This window comes from Protobothrops mucrosquamatus, unplaced genomic scaffold (genome assembly GCF_001527695.2).
Source record: "Protobothrops mucrosquamatus isolate PMUCROS unplaced genomic scaffold, P.Mucros_1.0 scaffold2445, whole genome shotgun sequence".
Taxonomy (NCBI): Eukaryota; Metazoa; Chordata; class Lepidosauria; order Squamata; family Viperidae; genus Protobothrops; species Protobothrops mucrosquamatus.
In genome coordinates, this window is record NW_015388517.1 from 179,898 (window position 1) to 196,589 (window position 16,692).

At 38.5% G+C, this 16,692-nt stretch overlaps 1 protein-coding gene across 1 annotated transcript; it reads right to left on the reverse strand.

Moving 5' to 3' along the window:
* Positions 1–6,208: 6,208 nt before the first annotated feature.
* Positions 6,209–7,168, reverse strand: LOC107295686 (olfactory receptor 10Q1). Its single transcript, XM_015825010.1, has one exon. The coding sequence runs from the start codon at positions 7,166–7,168 to the stop codon at positions 6,209–6,211; it is 960 nt and encodes a 319-aa protein (XP_015680496.1).
* Between the last annotated feature and the right edge of the window lie 9,524 nt (positions 7,169–16,692).

Here is a 16,692-nt window from a genome sequence, read left to right on the forward strand (position 1 = left end):
CCAGAATGATTGCCCCTATCCTAAAAGTAATCCAAATAGAAAATAAGAAAATCTGTGATCAAGTCAGTATATAGAAGGCACATGATACTTGAAACAAACAGAGGGTTTGATATAACAAAAGGGTGAAGGTCAACGTGTGGTTCTTTAGTGTTGAGCAGAAGTTTCTATGAATCCTCCTCAATGGGCAGGAAGATGATGGGTTAGAGAGAATTAGAATTCAACAGCCTCTGGAGTATCACATTAGTAGTTGCACTAAATGAAAGGGAAAATATGCAAGAGAGCTTCCAAGCACTATAGAAATTCATACCAAATTAAAATAATGCTGTTCGTATTCTTGACTTACCATTTTTATTGTGTATGGTGCAAATATATCCTTCTGTTTGAGAAGTTTAATGAACACACCTACACCTGGTTATCTTATGATTCTGTGTCTAACTGTTATTTTTACTGAAATCCTTGATTGCTGCTATTGCAGTTCAGGCAATAGCATGAATACATATTCATAATAAAAAATAAGCAACACAGAATCACAGAATCTTGTTTCATGTGAGCATTTCCATATCAGTGTTGTTTTATAATTTTTGAATAACTGCTTTTTGAACTTTTGAAACAACAGGGCAAGTGGGGTGGATTTTGAGAAACTGATTTTTCAACTGGAAAAATGTCACCTCATGCCTCCTCCTGCTACAGACCTGTAGAGGTGCAAATTTAATTTTTTTTAAAACAAAAACATGATTCCAGGAGAAATGTTGTATTAAAAAATTTACAGGATTAAGATATGTTTGAGATGTTATGACAACAAAGCAGAAAAAACTTTTAAGATTTTTTTTTATCCTTTAGAAAAAGAACCAAGTGAGCCACCTTATAATTTATTTTTCATAAAAGATTATACATAAGTTTAGTATATAAATATATGCATGGATTGTTAATTAATGTGATAAAACTAATGTCCTTTTAATTTTGATTTTTCAGTTTAAAAAGTTCACAGGTCAAAAGGGGGAATGGGATTATTATTATTATTATTATTATTTATTAAATTTATATACCGCCCTATCTCCCTTGCGGGACTCAGGACTACAGCTTTTACCCACATCATAAACGTAGAAAAGACTGAGTCAAGCTATGGGGAGTTGGAAGTAGGGTGAGTTTAATATGGTTTGCATTCTTTGTATTATTTCAAAATTGGTTCTAGGGATTTGTGTTCTTAAACAATCATTTGTGTTCAACAGCTGGGCAAACTTATTTCTGAATCAGCTCTGATTTACTTGAAATAGCCAAAAAGTGATTATTTCCGTTTTGAGGAGTGAAGTTTGGCAATTCAGAGGAACTCTTGACTCATCCTGGTTTTAGAACTTGACCTGATATACAGCATTCTGTTCAGAGATTCATCACTGCAACCATTCCATTCTGATTTTTGACTAGGGCCAGACAAATGAACCCCATTCTGTAATTCTACTTTGAAACACAGTTGGAATGAGTCTGAACTGTTTTGATTCTTTGTGGCTTCTTGCAAATCCCCAACCCTCAAGCACACTAATCTAGGCAGTGAGTGAGTGAGTGCTGGGGAGAAATTGGCAAGATTTCCATTTTCTTTTCTATTCTGTGACAGGATCTCTCTGATGCAAAGTACCAAGTTGCTGCTAATTTTTTTTAAGACACTGTCTTGTGGATGGCAGGAGGGAATGCTAGCAGTTTCTTGCTTGCTGAATAGGAATGCATGATTATCTGCTTTTTTCAGGACCATCTCTATTCCCCACAACTCAAGCCTACTTCCCTGACAGCCTTCAAAATTCTGTTTCTGGTGATTGATTGTAAGTATTGTTTTGAATGTCTTTTCTTCTCTCCTCCATGGCAACCACACAGAGTGATGTCATGGTCTCCACTTGTATATGGTAAGGTCTTATACAGCCATCATTGTCCCAAAATAACTGTAATATAGATAGGCTTTATATTGTCTCAGTGATGGCTGGATGGTATTAGGCAGCAATAATTTGCCTATGTGTTTAGCTACTGAAAAAAACAAATGGTTGTAAAACTGAGGCATGATACTGTATAGTTCCACTACCACAACTAGCAATAGATCTTAAATGCAAGGAGGAATATTCAGAAACTCTAGCACAGGGGTCTTCAAACTGGCCCTTTTATGACTTGTGGACTTCAACTCCCAGAATTCCTCAGCCAGCGTGCCTGGCTGAGGAATTCTGGGAGTTGAAGTCCACAAGTCATAAAAGGGCCAGTTTGAAGACCCCTGCTCTAGCATTTCCCATGAAGTTGGGATGAGTTCACAGCTGAAACTATGAAGACCTGAAGTACTGAAGACTTGTTAGCATGTGGGAAATGTCTTAATGTTCTTTAGCTTTCACAATTCACTTTGTTTCTAACATTATACTGGAGCAGCTCCAAAATGTATTGGAGTTCAAACTAGCCTGTTTCAAGGGGGCTACAGAGATTAAAATCCAACAATTTGGAGATCAATAGTAAATAATAGGTTAATATATAGTAGCTAAAACTCACTTCATGTTGCTTGTTCTTTTTGTTAATTACATGGTCATCCTGCACAAGTTGGAATATAGGATTCCGTTATCAGTACTTCATTACTTTTTCACTGTTTCACTTCATTTGGTCATTTAATTGGAAGCTAAAGGACCATCATAATGCTCCACTGCTTTATCTTCATGCATTGTTGATGTGGAAAAATCTTCACAAGCTGATAAACATATCAGTACTTCAGCACTTGTCATATGTTGTGAACCATCAAGTAAATACTTCTTTGGAACAAAGTGGTGACCTGACCTCTTAGTTTTAATTAGATGTCCCATTAAGCCATAAACAGCATTTGATAGTAAATATAAGCATAATCCCCACTCCTGATTGAAAAGACATGCAAAATTAGGCGATGAAAATTCTTTTCAAGGAGATGTGCAAGACAGAAAATTTGCACACCTGAATTCATAAAATTTCTTCACTATTTTTCCCTATTTGTCTAGAACTACAGCTTGGAACCTTAGATTCTATCTCAACCAAATTATGAACAATGAATGCAATGAAAAGTAAGTGATTAATCTGCAACTCCTCCAAAGTTTCTCTTTTCCTTCTTTGTGTAAGTATGAAAAATAATTTGGTGGGGAATTCTGAATGTACAGAAGAACCACAAGGGAGGAACAAGTTTGGAGCAAAACAGTAGGTCAAAAAAGTTAGATCTATAAAAGTTAGATCCATAAAGCTTTCTTTGCTCTAGTTCATAGACATCTTACACCACAAGAAATGCATTAATTTAAGATACTACAAAATTCAATATTGGTTTTAGTAACCAGAACCAAAAAGCAGAAGGAGAATACAGAACAAGAACAGCAGAATAACAATAATTCAGCTGACATTTTAAAACTCTTTGAAAATATTTTTTGAAAGTTCTTCTACTTATCCTGAAGAGTAGTAAAAAAATGCAGCACATCAGTAGAAAATCCTTCTCATAGATTGCAGTTGCCATCATTGAGTAGAACCACTCATGAAGGACTTTATATATAGGACAAGGATAGCCATTCCAATATCTCGGCTAAGTCACAACCCTTTATGATTTTCCATTCTTTTTCCTCAACGCTGATTTTTTTTTAAAAAAAAAGAAATTGCTGTTAATGCTGTATTCTAAATGCTTGTTTGCACATGTCGGTAGGTAGTCATTTGTGCTGAGTTAACAAAACATGCCTTTTTGCTAGATAGTGATTTAAAAAAAAAACATTACTTCCTCTCCGTATCCTAAGAAAATAATGTCATTCTCTGTATATTTTTGTAATATGGGCATCTGTCATTCAATAGAATTGTGGTGACAATGAATCCATGATTTCTATTTAAGATCATAATGTATTGACTGGCACTTGGAAAATGAGAAAACTACTTCATCCTGACAAATCATTTGCCAATAGATGGTGTTATGTTTGCTACAAAGGTGCTGGATACACATGAACATCTACCAAAGGTGTATAGAAGGGTAACTTTCACCCTTGTTTATATTCTCGTCTCTCAGGCCATCTTACCATGCAGATGAGGATTGCATTGGACTTAAGACATTAGAGTCACCTCAGACAGCAAGATGGGTGGCATATAAATTTAATAAATAAGCAAATAAATAAAAATTAGAAAACAGCTGAATAAAAAAAAATGGTGCAAAATGAGCAACTTACCAAGGAGGATAAGTGGCAGCTGCACTGCTCCTCTCCTGATTTCTGTCTGTATTTGGACTGCCAAGATGAAAAGATTGTTCAGTCATAGGTTTAATCAGGAAAAAGAGGAATGGAAGTTTTTTTGTAAAAAAAACCCCAGTTGTATAGATAGGTTAAAACAGGCAAGGTCTTACTCCCTTGCTGAAGAAAGTGGTTCTGCTTGAGAATGCGTGTGTTCACCTGCCTGTGAAGTGCTATCAATCTTTGGATACATCAGCCAGACTTTTCTGTCTTGTTCTTTGTGGAATCCCTAAGGTGCAGTTGCTTAATCTAGATGGTTTATGATATGTGTCTCAGCTCCTATGCCTCCATGGAATATTTACAATTACTTCTCAGGATAATTGTATACTAATTTGATTACTCCAAAAATGGTTATATCTGTACCGGGTGCAACTTTGCTAATTATGTTCTTCACACGTATCTGGATCTTAAACTCAACGTAGATTCTACTTTTTGAGGAATTTATACAGCTTTTACAGCTATAATGAGGTACAGCTATTGTGGGTCTTAAACATTATTCTTTATTTGCAAGAAAAGAAAAATGGCAAATTGGACTCTGAAGAGCATGCTTGATCAAGGAAGCCTTTCTTTTAACAAAACCAGTAGTCATTTCTGAAAAACACACAGTATATGGACCTCATTCTGATAATGGATATCAACAAATATGTCTTTGTTCTTTGCTCTTTATAAATATGGGCTATCTATGAGGTTCTATATTTTAATCTGTTTTTATGGATTTTTCAGTTTTGTACATTTTTTTTTCATTGATTAGAGCAATGATGGCGAACCTTTTAGAGACCAAGTGCCCAAACTGCAACCCAAAACCCACTTATTTATTGCCGGGTGCCAGGTGGGCATGGCCCACTGAGTGGGCATGGCTGTGGTGGTCATGGCAGACTGGGTGTGTGTGGCCAAGGTGGGCGTGGTCACCTTGATGTTGCTCGTGGGGAGAGATGCCTGTGGGGGCCGGGCAGGGTTGGGGGAGATCCAGGGGGTCTCTGACAGGTGGGGTGGTGGGTAGGAGGCTTGTCCTGTGGGGTGAGGCGAGGCAGGGTGGGGGTGCCATTATGTCAGGGCAAGGCAAGCCAGGTGCCGGGGCAGCTGTTGCCTGACACCATCGGCCCCCGCACACAGAGGCCAGCGAGCGCATGGGGGCCGACAGTGTCCGTCAGCAGCCACAGCCTGCCGGCCCCTCGATCGGTGCACTCTGGGGCTCCACAGCCCGCCACCAGCAGTTCAGAGAAGTGCCCACAGAGAGGGCTCTGAGTGCCGCCTCTGGCACGCATGCCATAGGTTCACCACCACTGGATTAGAGTATTGTTTTCTGCCTGATTGTTTATCTGGTGCTGATCTCTGCCTATCTGAATGTGGGCTGTTGTAGTCTTTTCATTTCCTCCCTAGCGTTTTTTTGCTCTTTTGAATGGTCTCTAATGTAAACTCTACAGTTCAACCCTGAGCTAAGCATGTTCTCTTCTATTGGAGGTTTTTCTTGAAATTTGATACCCTCCTTAACCAGGTACCCTATGTGACTGGCTAATTTGCCCATACTTTGAGCAATAATATGTTAATATTGTTAAATTTGATTAATAATATTAACAACAACAATAAAGACTGCCCTTGGCTACAGATATGGAAATTTATTTCTTCCAAGTGACAGATGGGGTCAGGACTGTCCCAAAGAATGCTGGAATAAGGCTTTTGTTTTGATATCTTTTGCAAGATCATTCCTCAACCTGATGTCCATAATTAAAAGATCTCAGGCTGACTCAGATCTATTAGACATCCATACCATAGTGTAATTAATTAAGCAGATAAGAAGTAAAGAACCAGCAACAAAATACAACCCAGAACCCCAGATAATATGAACAACATTAAGAGATGCTTGGAAATGTTAAGCAATTACCCGAAGGATTCAAGATTCCTTCTTTCTGTCATAATGCTAATCCACAACTGGTTTTGAGGGTATAATAATGTTATAGATGAATTGAGACTCAAGTCTGAGATGCAATCATTTTCTTCATGACCTTCCTTAAAGCCTGCTTGATATCTTTGTTCCTCAGGGTATAGATCAAAGGGTTCAGGAGGGGAGTGACAAAGGTATATATAAGTGCCAGTTTCCTATCCTCATCCTCTGAAGTGCTGGACTTGGGACGCAGATACACAAGGCTGCAGACTCCATACTGTAGGATCACAACTGTCAGGTGGGAGGAGCAGGTAGAGAAGGCCTGGTGCCGCCCAGATGTGGACTTAATTCGGAGAATGGCAACTACAATATAGACATATGATATGCAAATCAGAAGAAAGGGGATTGTTAAAACCATGATGCCAACACCATATAGGGCAGTTTGGTGGAGATGGGTGTCAGCACATGCCAACTGTAGCACAGGTGGTACATCACATAGGAAATGATTGATCTTGGGTTGGTAACCACAAAAAGGCAAGTTGAAAATCAAGATGGTTAGCTGCAGACACAGCATTATGGCAAGGATCAGGGAGCCAATCACCAGCCACATGCAAACCCTCCAGGTCATGATGAGGGTGTAGCGAAGTGGGTGGCAGATGGCTACATAGCGATCATAAGCCATGACAGCCAACATAAAACAATCAGTGCTTCCTAGCGTTGTAAAGAAGAACATCTGGATGCCACAGTTCACCAATGGGATTGTTCTGTGGAAATCAGAAATGCTAGCAAGCATTTGAGGCACTACCACAGTGGTATAACAAATTTCCAGAAAAGAGAGGCAGGCCAGGAAGAAATACATGGGGGTGTGCAAGGAACGGAGAGTACAGATAATCCAAAGGATGGAGATATTACCAAAAAGGATTGTGAGATAGAGGAAAAGAAAGAATGTGAAGATAAGATATTGTATCTCAGGAACAGTGGAGAATGTCTGGAAGATGAATTCATAGGCAATGGATTGATTATCCCAGTTTGTAATTGTCAGATACATCTTATGTATCACTATAAAAAAGAAAAAATAATAATTATATATAGTATATTTCCATAAGTTTCAGAGTCAAAAATCTGTGGAGTGTATGATATTGAGGTCTGATACATGAAATCTCAATGACTAATCCTAGTTTTTCAATTCCCTTCATCTCGCAATTAGCCTCGACCCAAGCAAATTCTAACACTCCCAGGATATTATTTTAGATGCATTACAATATAAATTGTCCAAAACTGACCAAATAGATACAAAAGCTGATATTTACAGAACTTGTGTTATCAATAGGATACAAGCATTCTCACCCTTGTCCTTACTGTATCAGGAGAGGGCAACCTTTGAAAGCAAAAAACTACATTAAAAGGCAGGAGATGAGTCCAAATCCCATAGATGTTTGAGATCAGACTTTGGTTTAAGTTCAGTTGTGTGCATTTCCCATCTCCCAATAGAGCATGGAGAGGGGTATATTTTCAGCTGTTCTGATGTAAGACGGTTAAGACCTATGAAAACAAGGGGTGGAAGAGTTGAAGCATAGGCTGAAAATAATGCAACTTTGATTGAGATTATTTAGTAAACTAGCTGGCATTCCTCATATAGCATTTCTTTTCACTTTACATTTCTAGTGATTCAGCTCTCTTAAGACTTACCTCCATCAAAGAGCCAGGCTCTACTGATGCTTTTAGTATAATAATTGCTTATCATCCCAAGGAAATTGCTTTCTCACTTCCAGCTTCCATCCATTGCAGTATTGCCCACTTTAAACCTGCGAGCAAGGAAACAAAGTGTGGAAGATAAGAAGGCAGCCCTCTGCATAAATACTGTATTTGGAGCCTGGGAAAAGACCCAGAATGCCAAGTGCAAATAGCAGGGCAACACATTAGTAGCAATCTTCTGGGCAACATTCATGAATTAAGTCATTATATAATGACAGCTGGTTTTAGTGGGGGAAAGGGGAATTGCTGGGGAATGCATAATGGAATGGATTGCTCTTTAGGCCACGGTTTTATTCATTATTTTTTGAAAGACAGTATCACTAAATAAAGTCACTTTTCTTACAAAACTTTACAAGGAAAAGGGTAGCATTACATTTACTTAAAAGGGAGTAATTCCTAAATTGAAACAGTTTCCACCCCTATCACTCTGAAAGATTAGAAAGCATCCATTGTCAGACTCTCAGTTAATCTTTGCAGCTTTCTCCTTTTAAAGGTAAATTATTTGATGTAAAATAGTATTGTTTCTAGGCAAATATAGTCTGTAAGTCATCCCACATGTATTCCTAGATCACTGTGCTCTCATAAACAAATAGCTACAGAAACTGATTATATCATCCATTCCAATTCTCCCTTTCTCACTGTTATAACTGATTTTAACAATGTCCAGAATGTCTTCAATAATCCCAACTATGGTCTTGAATTGGCACGTTTTCATTTGCATTCTGCAGTCCAAGACCATAATTGTGAAAAGTGTTTTGAATGTCAGCACTATCATCCTGATTTTGGGAAGTAAAACATTTAATCAACTGTCATCTCTTAAAATCTTTCTGTTTTTGCTCAATGCCCACTGCAGACCCAATGCAGGAGAAGGAATAAAAAAGAAATGAAAATGAGGTAAAAGATCCCCACCCACCCCCGCTTCTCTAGATAAAGCTTGAAAATCTCTGGCTGAAATCCAGAGGAATGTCAAACAGTCAACACATCCCCACCCCCAAATAAAGGATCTAGCTAAGCTCACCAATGCACTCTTACCTTGTATGATGCCTCTGATCCAGGATTGCAAAACAAAAGGGGGGGTCTCTCTTCTTCTTGGTGATGTTTTCTGTCTCAAAAGATGAAAGGGGAATGAAATTTTATCAACTGTCTATGAACAGGATGGTGAGCTTTCTAGCTGGATTATCTCTGAGTTCTTTTCTGGGATGAATCCAGTTTACTTGTTAGACTGAATAGAGCCAGGTTCCTCCCAATTCACTGAATCAATACAGGAACGCAAGCAAAGGTAGCCACTTACTCAGCTATTCTCCAGCCAATCAGGGTAGTCTTTATCCTCTTTGCCAGGTATTATACCCAGAAGACATGTCAAGTATTTATTATTTAAAAACAAAAGCAATTCTCCTTAGGAAGCCCAGTGTTACCAAGTTCTTAAATAAGTAATTAAAACTTCAGAGGCCAAAGGCTTGCAATAAATTCATTTCAGCATTCTGTGTAGAAGGTTTTGGACAAACTGAGGCCAAATCAGCTGGCAGCATCCATCTAACACTTTCAAAAACCTTGAATACTCTAGAACAATGATTCTCAACCTTGACTATTTTAAGGCATGTGGACTTCAACTCCCAGAATTCCACAGCCAGCAATGCTGGCTGTGGAATTCTGGGAGTTGAAGTCCACATGCCTTAAAATGGTCAAGGTTGAGAAACACTGCTCTAGAAGCTAATGCATTATGTTCAAAATTAGCTTTGCAAAGCATTGTAAAGAAGAAGCTATCAACTTCATCGATCATTCATATCGTTTCTGAACAATCCTTTGGTCCTGGGGATGTTCTGCTCTCTCCTCCTTATTTATAATTATATTAAGTAATAGTCAGGAACTGCTCCTCTATTGCCACATTTCAGATGCATTGAAAATGCATGTGGATATACAGTGTGTATATAAATAATTTCAGGTCTTTATGAATGGAAAAAACTCTTTTCTGTTCTGTTCTGTTCTATTCTAAATATTCTAGGTTCTTTTCAGCCACCATGTTTCAGGCAATCATGCTTTCTAGTTTCTGTTTTTAAATACTTTGGTTTAAAGAATTCCCCTTTGCCTCTCTCACACTTTTTAATGTGAATAGGAAAATATACTAAACAAAGATGCCATACAGCTATTTGGTGTCAGGTGGCATTGGTTTATGGGTCCAACTATTTTAATCTATGACAGTGGTTCTCAACCTTTTTAATGCCGCGACCCCCAACCGGTCGTAAGTCGAGGACTAAACTGGTCGTAAGTTGAGGACTAAACCGGTCATAAGTCGAGGACTACCCAACCGGTCGTAAGTCGAGGACTTTCCCTGCCTGGGAGCACCGCGCATGCGTGGTTCCACCCCCTGCGCCGGCCGACGGAAGACGGAGCAGGCCGACCACCAGCTGGCCCAGCTCAAGGGAGGTAAGGCACCTGCTGGAAAAGGGGAAAAAAATGGCGGACAGCCTTGCTTGGCGACCCCCGTGAAATGGTCGATCGACCCCAAATGGGGTCGCGACCCATAGGTTGAGAACCGCTGATCTATGAATTATAGTTTGTGTTCACACATGATATGCAACTTAGGCAATGATAATTTATTCAACAAACCATAGTTAAAGATCCAAATTGTTCTAATAGTTAGGGCATCATGCTAAAAACCTGGAGACTGTGAGTTCTAGTCCTGTGTTAGACATAAAGCCAACTGAGCAACCCTGCGCCAATCCATCTCTCTCAGCTCTACGGAGCAGACAATGGCAAACCACTTTTGAAAACATTGCCAAAGAAATTGCAGGGACTTGTCCAGGTATTTGCCAGGAGTCAAAACGGACTTGAAGATACTAATTTCCATTTTTTAAAGTTAAAATACAGCATAATTTGAGAACACTGGACTCTGCATAAATAAAATGAGCTCATTCCCTGGTTATTATGAAACCCCAATTTTCTTATCTGTGCTACAGTGGCAAGGTCGAGTACATGTAGCATGTCATAAAAAGAACACAACTGGGTCTCTTGGAAGTTTTTGCTGAATTGCTCTTACTTGGAGGCAAACTCGTTTCATGAAAACTGGCAAATATAAAATCTTTGCCCCTAGTGATAATTTATTTTTACTGGGCAAATCCATTTTTACAATTACTGATTTTATATTTTTATTAAATAAACAAAAAGGACATGTAAGATAGAAAGATTGTCCAACAGAGCTTCTGCTCATCCACTCTGATTGACTAATTACATTTTTCAGAGAAACTTTGAAGGAAGCTTGAAATGAATGACTCACTCCAAACCATTTATTGGATGCTTATGCCTTGTTATTTTCATTTATTTGGTCTGATTCCTTCTGCTTTTTATTGTTGTTTGCTGCACAAAATGATAAACTCTTTGTTTTTAATTTTTATTTTATCTCTGAAATAAAACCAATAAAAAATTTCCCTTTAGTGCACCTCAGCAAAGAGATTGATTGCTCCGTGCTGTTGCTGGCTTGAGGTGGAACAATTTCACGGCAACAAATGATGGGCTCCTGTTGTCCTTTCCCTCCCCTATTTGCATCATCACCTGCCGCTATCCTGAATGGAAGGGAAGAAAAGCTGAACAGGTAGTATATCCTTCCATGCACAACAGGGCTGATAATTATGGACTAATTCTTTCAAAGTTCTAGCCATAGGACTAAAGTGCTGAATGTCAGCACTGAATTAATTATTCTTACATTCAGTGGTAGCTCAGCTCAGTTCTGTTGGGACCTATGTTATGTCCTATGCTTGATTGACGGAGCAGGAATAGGAAACTGCACTGAGACCTTGGCAGACCCCGTGGCCTGCTGAGCCAGACAGGCTGTCTCTGAGTTACTGAGCATGTGTTTGAGCGGGAAAATACATTGCATTCATTGGCTGACAACGCCCCAGGGTAAATGTATGAAAGGGGCAGGACCATTTTGTAGTGAGTTCTGTTTTAAGCTTGAATAAAGAAGTACCTGTTTGTTACTCTGCCTCGTTCAATGCCTACCAATGTGCGAAACAGAACAACCTATGTGTAGGTATTCCACCTGGTTTTTCTTTTTACATCTTCCAGGTGAGAAAAGAAGGAATCTCAAAATGTAAACAATAAGGAGGAAACTATTCTAGGTGAGGGGGATTGCACTGATTTAACAACATACATCAGAAAATTGTGTAGCCAATAGATTAGCAAGAGAGGGAGCACTGATACCTTAGGAGCAGGTTCTAAAATTGCGAGAATGTATACGTTACTGTCAATGTGTGAAATTAGGCATTTATAGAATGCCTAGGAAATCTATAGAATGCCAAAAATGGGACATCAAAGTATGAAACACTTAATATTTCACACATTTCCTAGGCATTCTATGCCGTGCCAAAAGCAAACTGGGAAAGTATAAAATACTCCCACTAAAATGCCATTCTAGCCTTCCTTGTTGCAACAGGTAGGTCAACAGTGGTCTTTTTTCTTGTTTTTTTTCCCAGTAAGTCAGTCCTATACTTTATTTTGCATTTCTTCTTCATTTTCACATATGCCTTTTCAATAAAGATTTAGGGTTAATGATCAGTGGTGGGATTCAAATATGTGAACAACCAGTTCTCTCTGTGGATGCCGCTTCCAAAAATCCGTTCTGGGCCTGGGCAACAAAAAATTAGCTACTGGTTCTACCGAAGTGGTGCGAACCGGCTAAATCCTATCACTGGTTATGATTAGCCTAACCCTAACCCTAACCCCAACCCTTTTCATGACTCTCTTTTCATATTTTGTCTAAATAGTTCTTGCCATTCTGCATAATGCCTAGGTTTTATACTGTATACAATGCCTAGGAAAAGTATATAGCATATTAAAATAACACAGATATTTCATACTTTGCAAAAAAAAAAAACCCTCACATATTCTACAGATTTCCTAGGCATTCTGTATAATGCCAACTTTTCACACATTGGTGGTAACATATACATGGCCAAACCTCATCTTCTTATGTCCAGTGGAGTTTACTCCCAGGTCTACATAAGAAGTGGATGCTGATCAGAGGTAACGCATGCTTTGAAATGCAGACTGCCCTTCCAATTTGGAACTTGACAGCCTTGGAGCCTATTTTTGCCACCACCAAATTCACTGAAGCCCCCTACCAAATTCACCCTTGGTATTCAATGTGACAGATCCTCCAAAGTGACACAGGAGCTGAAAATCATGCAAAAATTCCTACAGCAATACAAAAGCTTTCTTTTTTTAAAAAAAAATCATCTGATTCCTACCTTTCAGAAGAAGAGAAGCAGCTGTGAAACCTTTGCTGCTGTGGAACTATAGAAGTGATAACTTTGTAGAAAACCTATAATTGATCTTCCACGAGACCAATATTCCCATGAGCAAGAAAAATACACACAAAGACCCAAAAGCCTCTGCCACTGACATTTCAGATCCCACAGGCAGCAACAAGAGAACTGGCCCTGGAGGCCAAAAACCTCCAGCCACATAAGAGTCCTACAGCAGAACAGATGTTGCTCGGCAGATCACTGGCATTTTTAGTCCTTCTTCCATGTCCACTAGGTTGTTTGCATGGATATCTTCTCCCAAAAGAGCACAAACAATATTACTTACTAGTTGGAACACCATAAGTCGCTTCAACATGCCTCAGTGTGGGCTACTTATGAGATATAGCATAGGCCCAGGGCAAACAGGAAATGGGGCATTTTTATATCATGATAAGCAAGCCATGTGAATGACCACTATAGCTTTCTGGGGGACTAACAGGGCAGCCACTGGGAGGCAATTCCAGAAAGAACCTCAACTCTGAAGTCTTTCTTACCCCCAGCTTAGTGATGACTAAGATAATGAAAATGAAGCCCATCCATATATACGTGTTTATGTTCATGTTCACTGAACTGACTTGGATTTTATTTTTATTTTATACGAAAAAATGCTAATTATGTGTATTTAATATTTCAGCAACTTCTTGAATAATTCCATTATGCATTTTGTGTCTACTCTGTTTTTATTAGGATATATGGTGACTGATTCTGCTTTTATCTTTATTTTTACATTTGTTCTGTTGTTACACAGATTGATTACATCTCTTTTGGGGTCTTTTATTCCTGGTTTTCTTGTCTGGTTAAATGTTTGCTGTTAAGGCCAACCCTAGTAAGAAAGGCAAGTACAATCTATTATTTAGGAAATTCTCATGGCAAGTACAATATGTGTTGGCAGTGGAGGCATCCTGCGGATCCTGTCAACCTGATTATTCCAGCTGGAGGGGTCCAGGAGGTGGGTCTTTTCTGCTGTTGCTCCTGCCCTCCAGAACATCTTGCTCCCCAATGTCAGGTTGCCTCCAACCTTCCTATCCTTTTGTAAGGGCTAAAGATGTGGCTCTGGTAGTTGGCCTGAATGGGGAACAGCACAGTGGAGGTGGTTGATCGAGTAACAACAGATCCCATCTCCTCCCACTCTGCCTCCACCCTGCCCATGTGTCCTTAGGTTTTAATGTTTGATTTTAATTTATTTATGTTTTAACTGTATATGTGTAGATACATTTTATGACTATAAGCCATCCAGAGTTACCCTATGCTGAGATGGACAGCCAATACATTTTATAAATAAATAAATATGACAAGGCTGAGTTTGAAGGGGAGGGTCAAGTGTGTCATCAGTTTGGAATCCCTTCATGCCCACCAGAGATCCAGCCTGGAAGTCCAGCCTTCCTTAAATTCTGTTGATTCTTATCTACTGCCAAGTTGCCTTGATCCTTGCAGTGATCTAGGATGCATTAAACTTGTACTCATTTGAACAACCTTGGTTCCTGATTTCTTGCACCTGACATGACAATGTGGAAAAAGATTGCACAACTTTGCAATTCATGTCCTTAGCAACTTAAATTTTATTTTTAAAATGTGAATATTTGAATAACAATCAACGTACTGTGAATTAATTGAAGAAATAATAATAATAATAATAATAATAATAATAATAATAATAATAATAATAATAATAATAATAATAATAATAATAATAATAATAATAATAATAATAATAATAATAAAGTTAGAAGGGACCTTGGAGGTCATCTACTCCAAATCCCCTGCTCAGGCAGGAAACCCTATACCATTTCAGACAAATGACTGTCCAGTCTCTTTTAAAAAACTTCCAGTGTTGGAGCATTCACAGCTTCTGGAGGCAGGTTGTTCCACTGGTTAATTGTTCTAACTCTCAGAAAGTTTCTCCTTAGTTCTAGGTTGATTCTCTCTTTGGATAATTTCCATCCAAGTATTTTTCTTTTGGGTAAAGCAGGAATTGAGATTAGTTTTACTATAATCAGGAAGTGAATGTGACAGAGTCAGAAGAACAAACTGCTTCAATTTAATAAAATTCAATAAAAATCTTCTGAAAGAAATCCAATATTCCTATAAAGCCATATCTTTATAAAGCCACATGAAATTCCAAATTAACTTTTAAGCTCTCAACTTGTAACCTCTTCCACTTTTTAATTAGACACCATAGTAAAAATATGGAAGAGAAAATTAATGCAGTTTCAACCATGTATGTCTTATACTATAGTCTTCAACTGAACTGAAAGAAGCAGAGTATTTGCCAGCATTTGGTGCCATAGGCAAAACATAAAATCAATTCTCCGTACCCAAATCCCAAAGAAAATATACTTTATATTTTAAAACTGTAGATTGCTTTTTGTGGAACTCTTGATGCTGTCTGAACTTAGTGGTTTGCTGTATACATTACCTTACCCAGCTAAGTAATATGATCAGTGCAAGTGAGTGTGGTATTGGCTTCATCTTTATATGCAGTAGTTTGCTCTGCCAGATTTGGTGGAGTGTAGTTTCCTCCATGGTGGTTCTATAATTAGAGTATTGTTTTCAGCCTGATTGTTTGCAATGGATGGAAACTAATCAAGGAGAGAACCAACCTAGAACTAAGGAGAAATTTCCTGACAGTTAGAACAATTAATCAGTGGAACAACTTGTCTCTAGAAGTTGTGGGTGCTCCAACATTGGAGGTTTTTAAGAAGAGATTGGACTAAAAGATTTTCTATTCCTACTGAAGATCTGGGTTTTTACTTATAAAAAAGTAAAACTGAAAAGATTATAAAAACTTTGGACTTAAAAGAAAAATTTAAATGGTAGGGGCGACATCTTGTGGCTACACCTGATATTACAACTTGTTATTGCTTACAAGAGACTTGGCCAGTAGCCCAGACAATAAAGATTTATGCAACCTTGAGACATCAGCTGTGAGAAGCCTAGCTGTGTTCTATATTCAGTGACAAACAATTTTTTTTTGCATTCTCTGGTTCTAAGGCTTTTAACCTAATACACTACTAAGAGAATATGCTAGAACAATTAATCGGTGGAACAACTTGTCTCTAGAAGTTGTGGGTGCTCCAATATTGGAGGTTTTTAAGAAGAGATTGGACAACCATTTGTCTGAAATGTTATAGGGTTTCCTACTTGAGCAGGGGGTTGAACTAGAAGACAGCCAAAGTCCCTTACAACTCTGTTATTCTGTTATTCTGTTTGGTGTTGATCCCTGCTTATCTGAATGTGGACTGTTACAGTAGTCTTTTTAGTTTTTTATTGCCTCTTTTGAATGGTATGAAATCTAATCGGGGAACCATCAAAGAGGAACATACATTCCCACCAAAACTGGCAGGAGAAAGTAGTACATAGAAACAAGGAGCAAACCTCACACTTGTTCGCACTGATGATGTTACCTTCTTGGGTAAGGAAATGCCTGCAAGCTAACAATCAAGCTCACAGTACCAGAACTACACAGATCAACCACAAGCAATGGATATCAGGGTTTTTTTTCTTGAAATTTGATAGC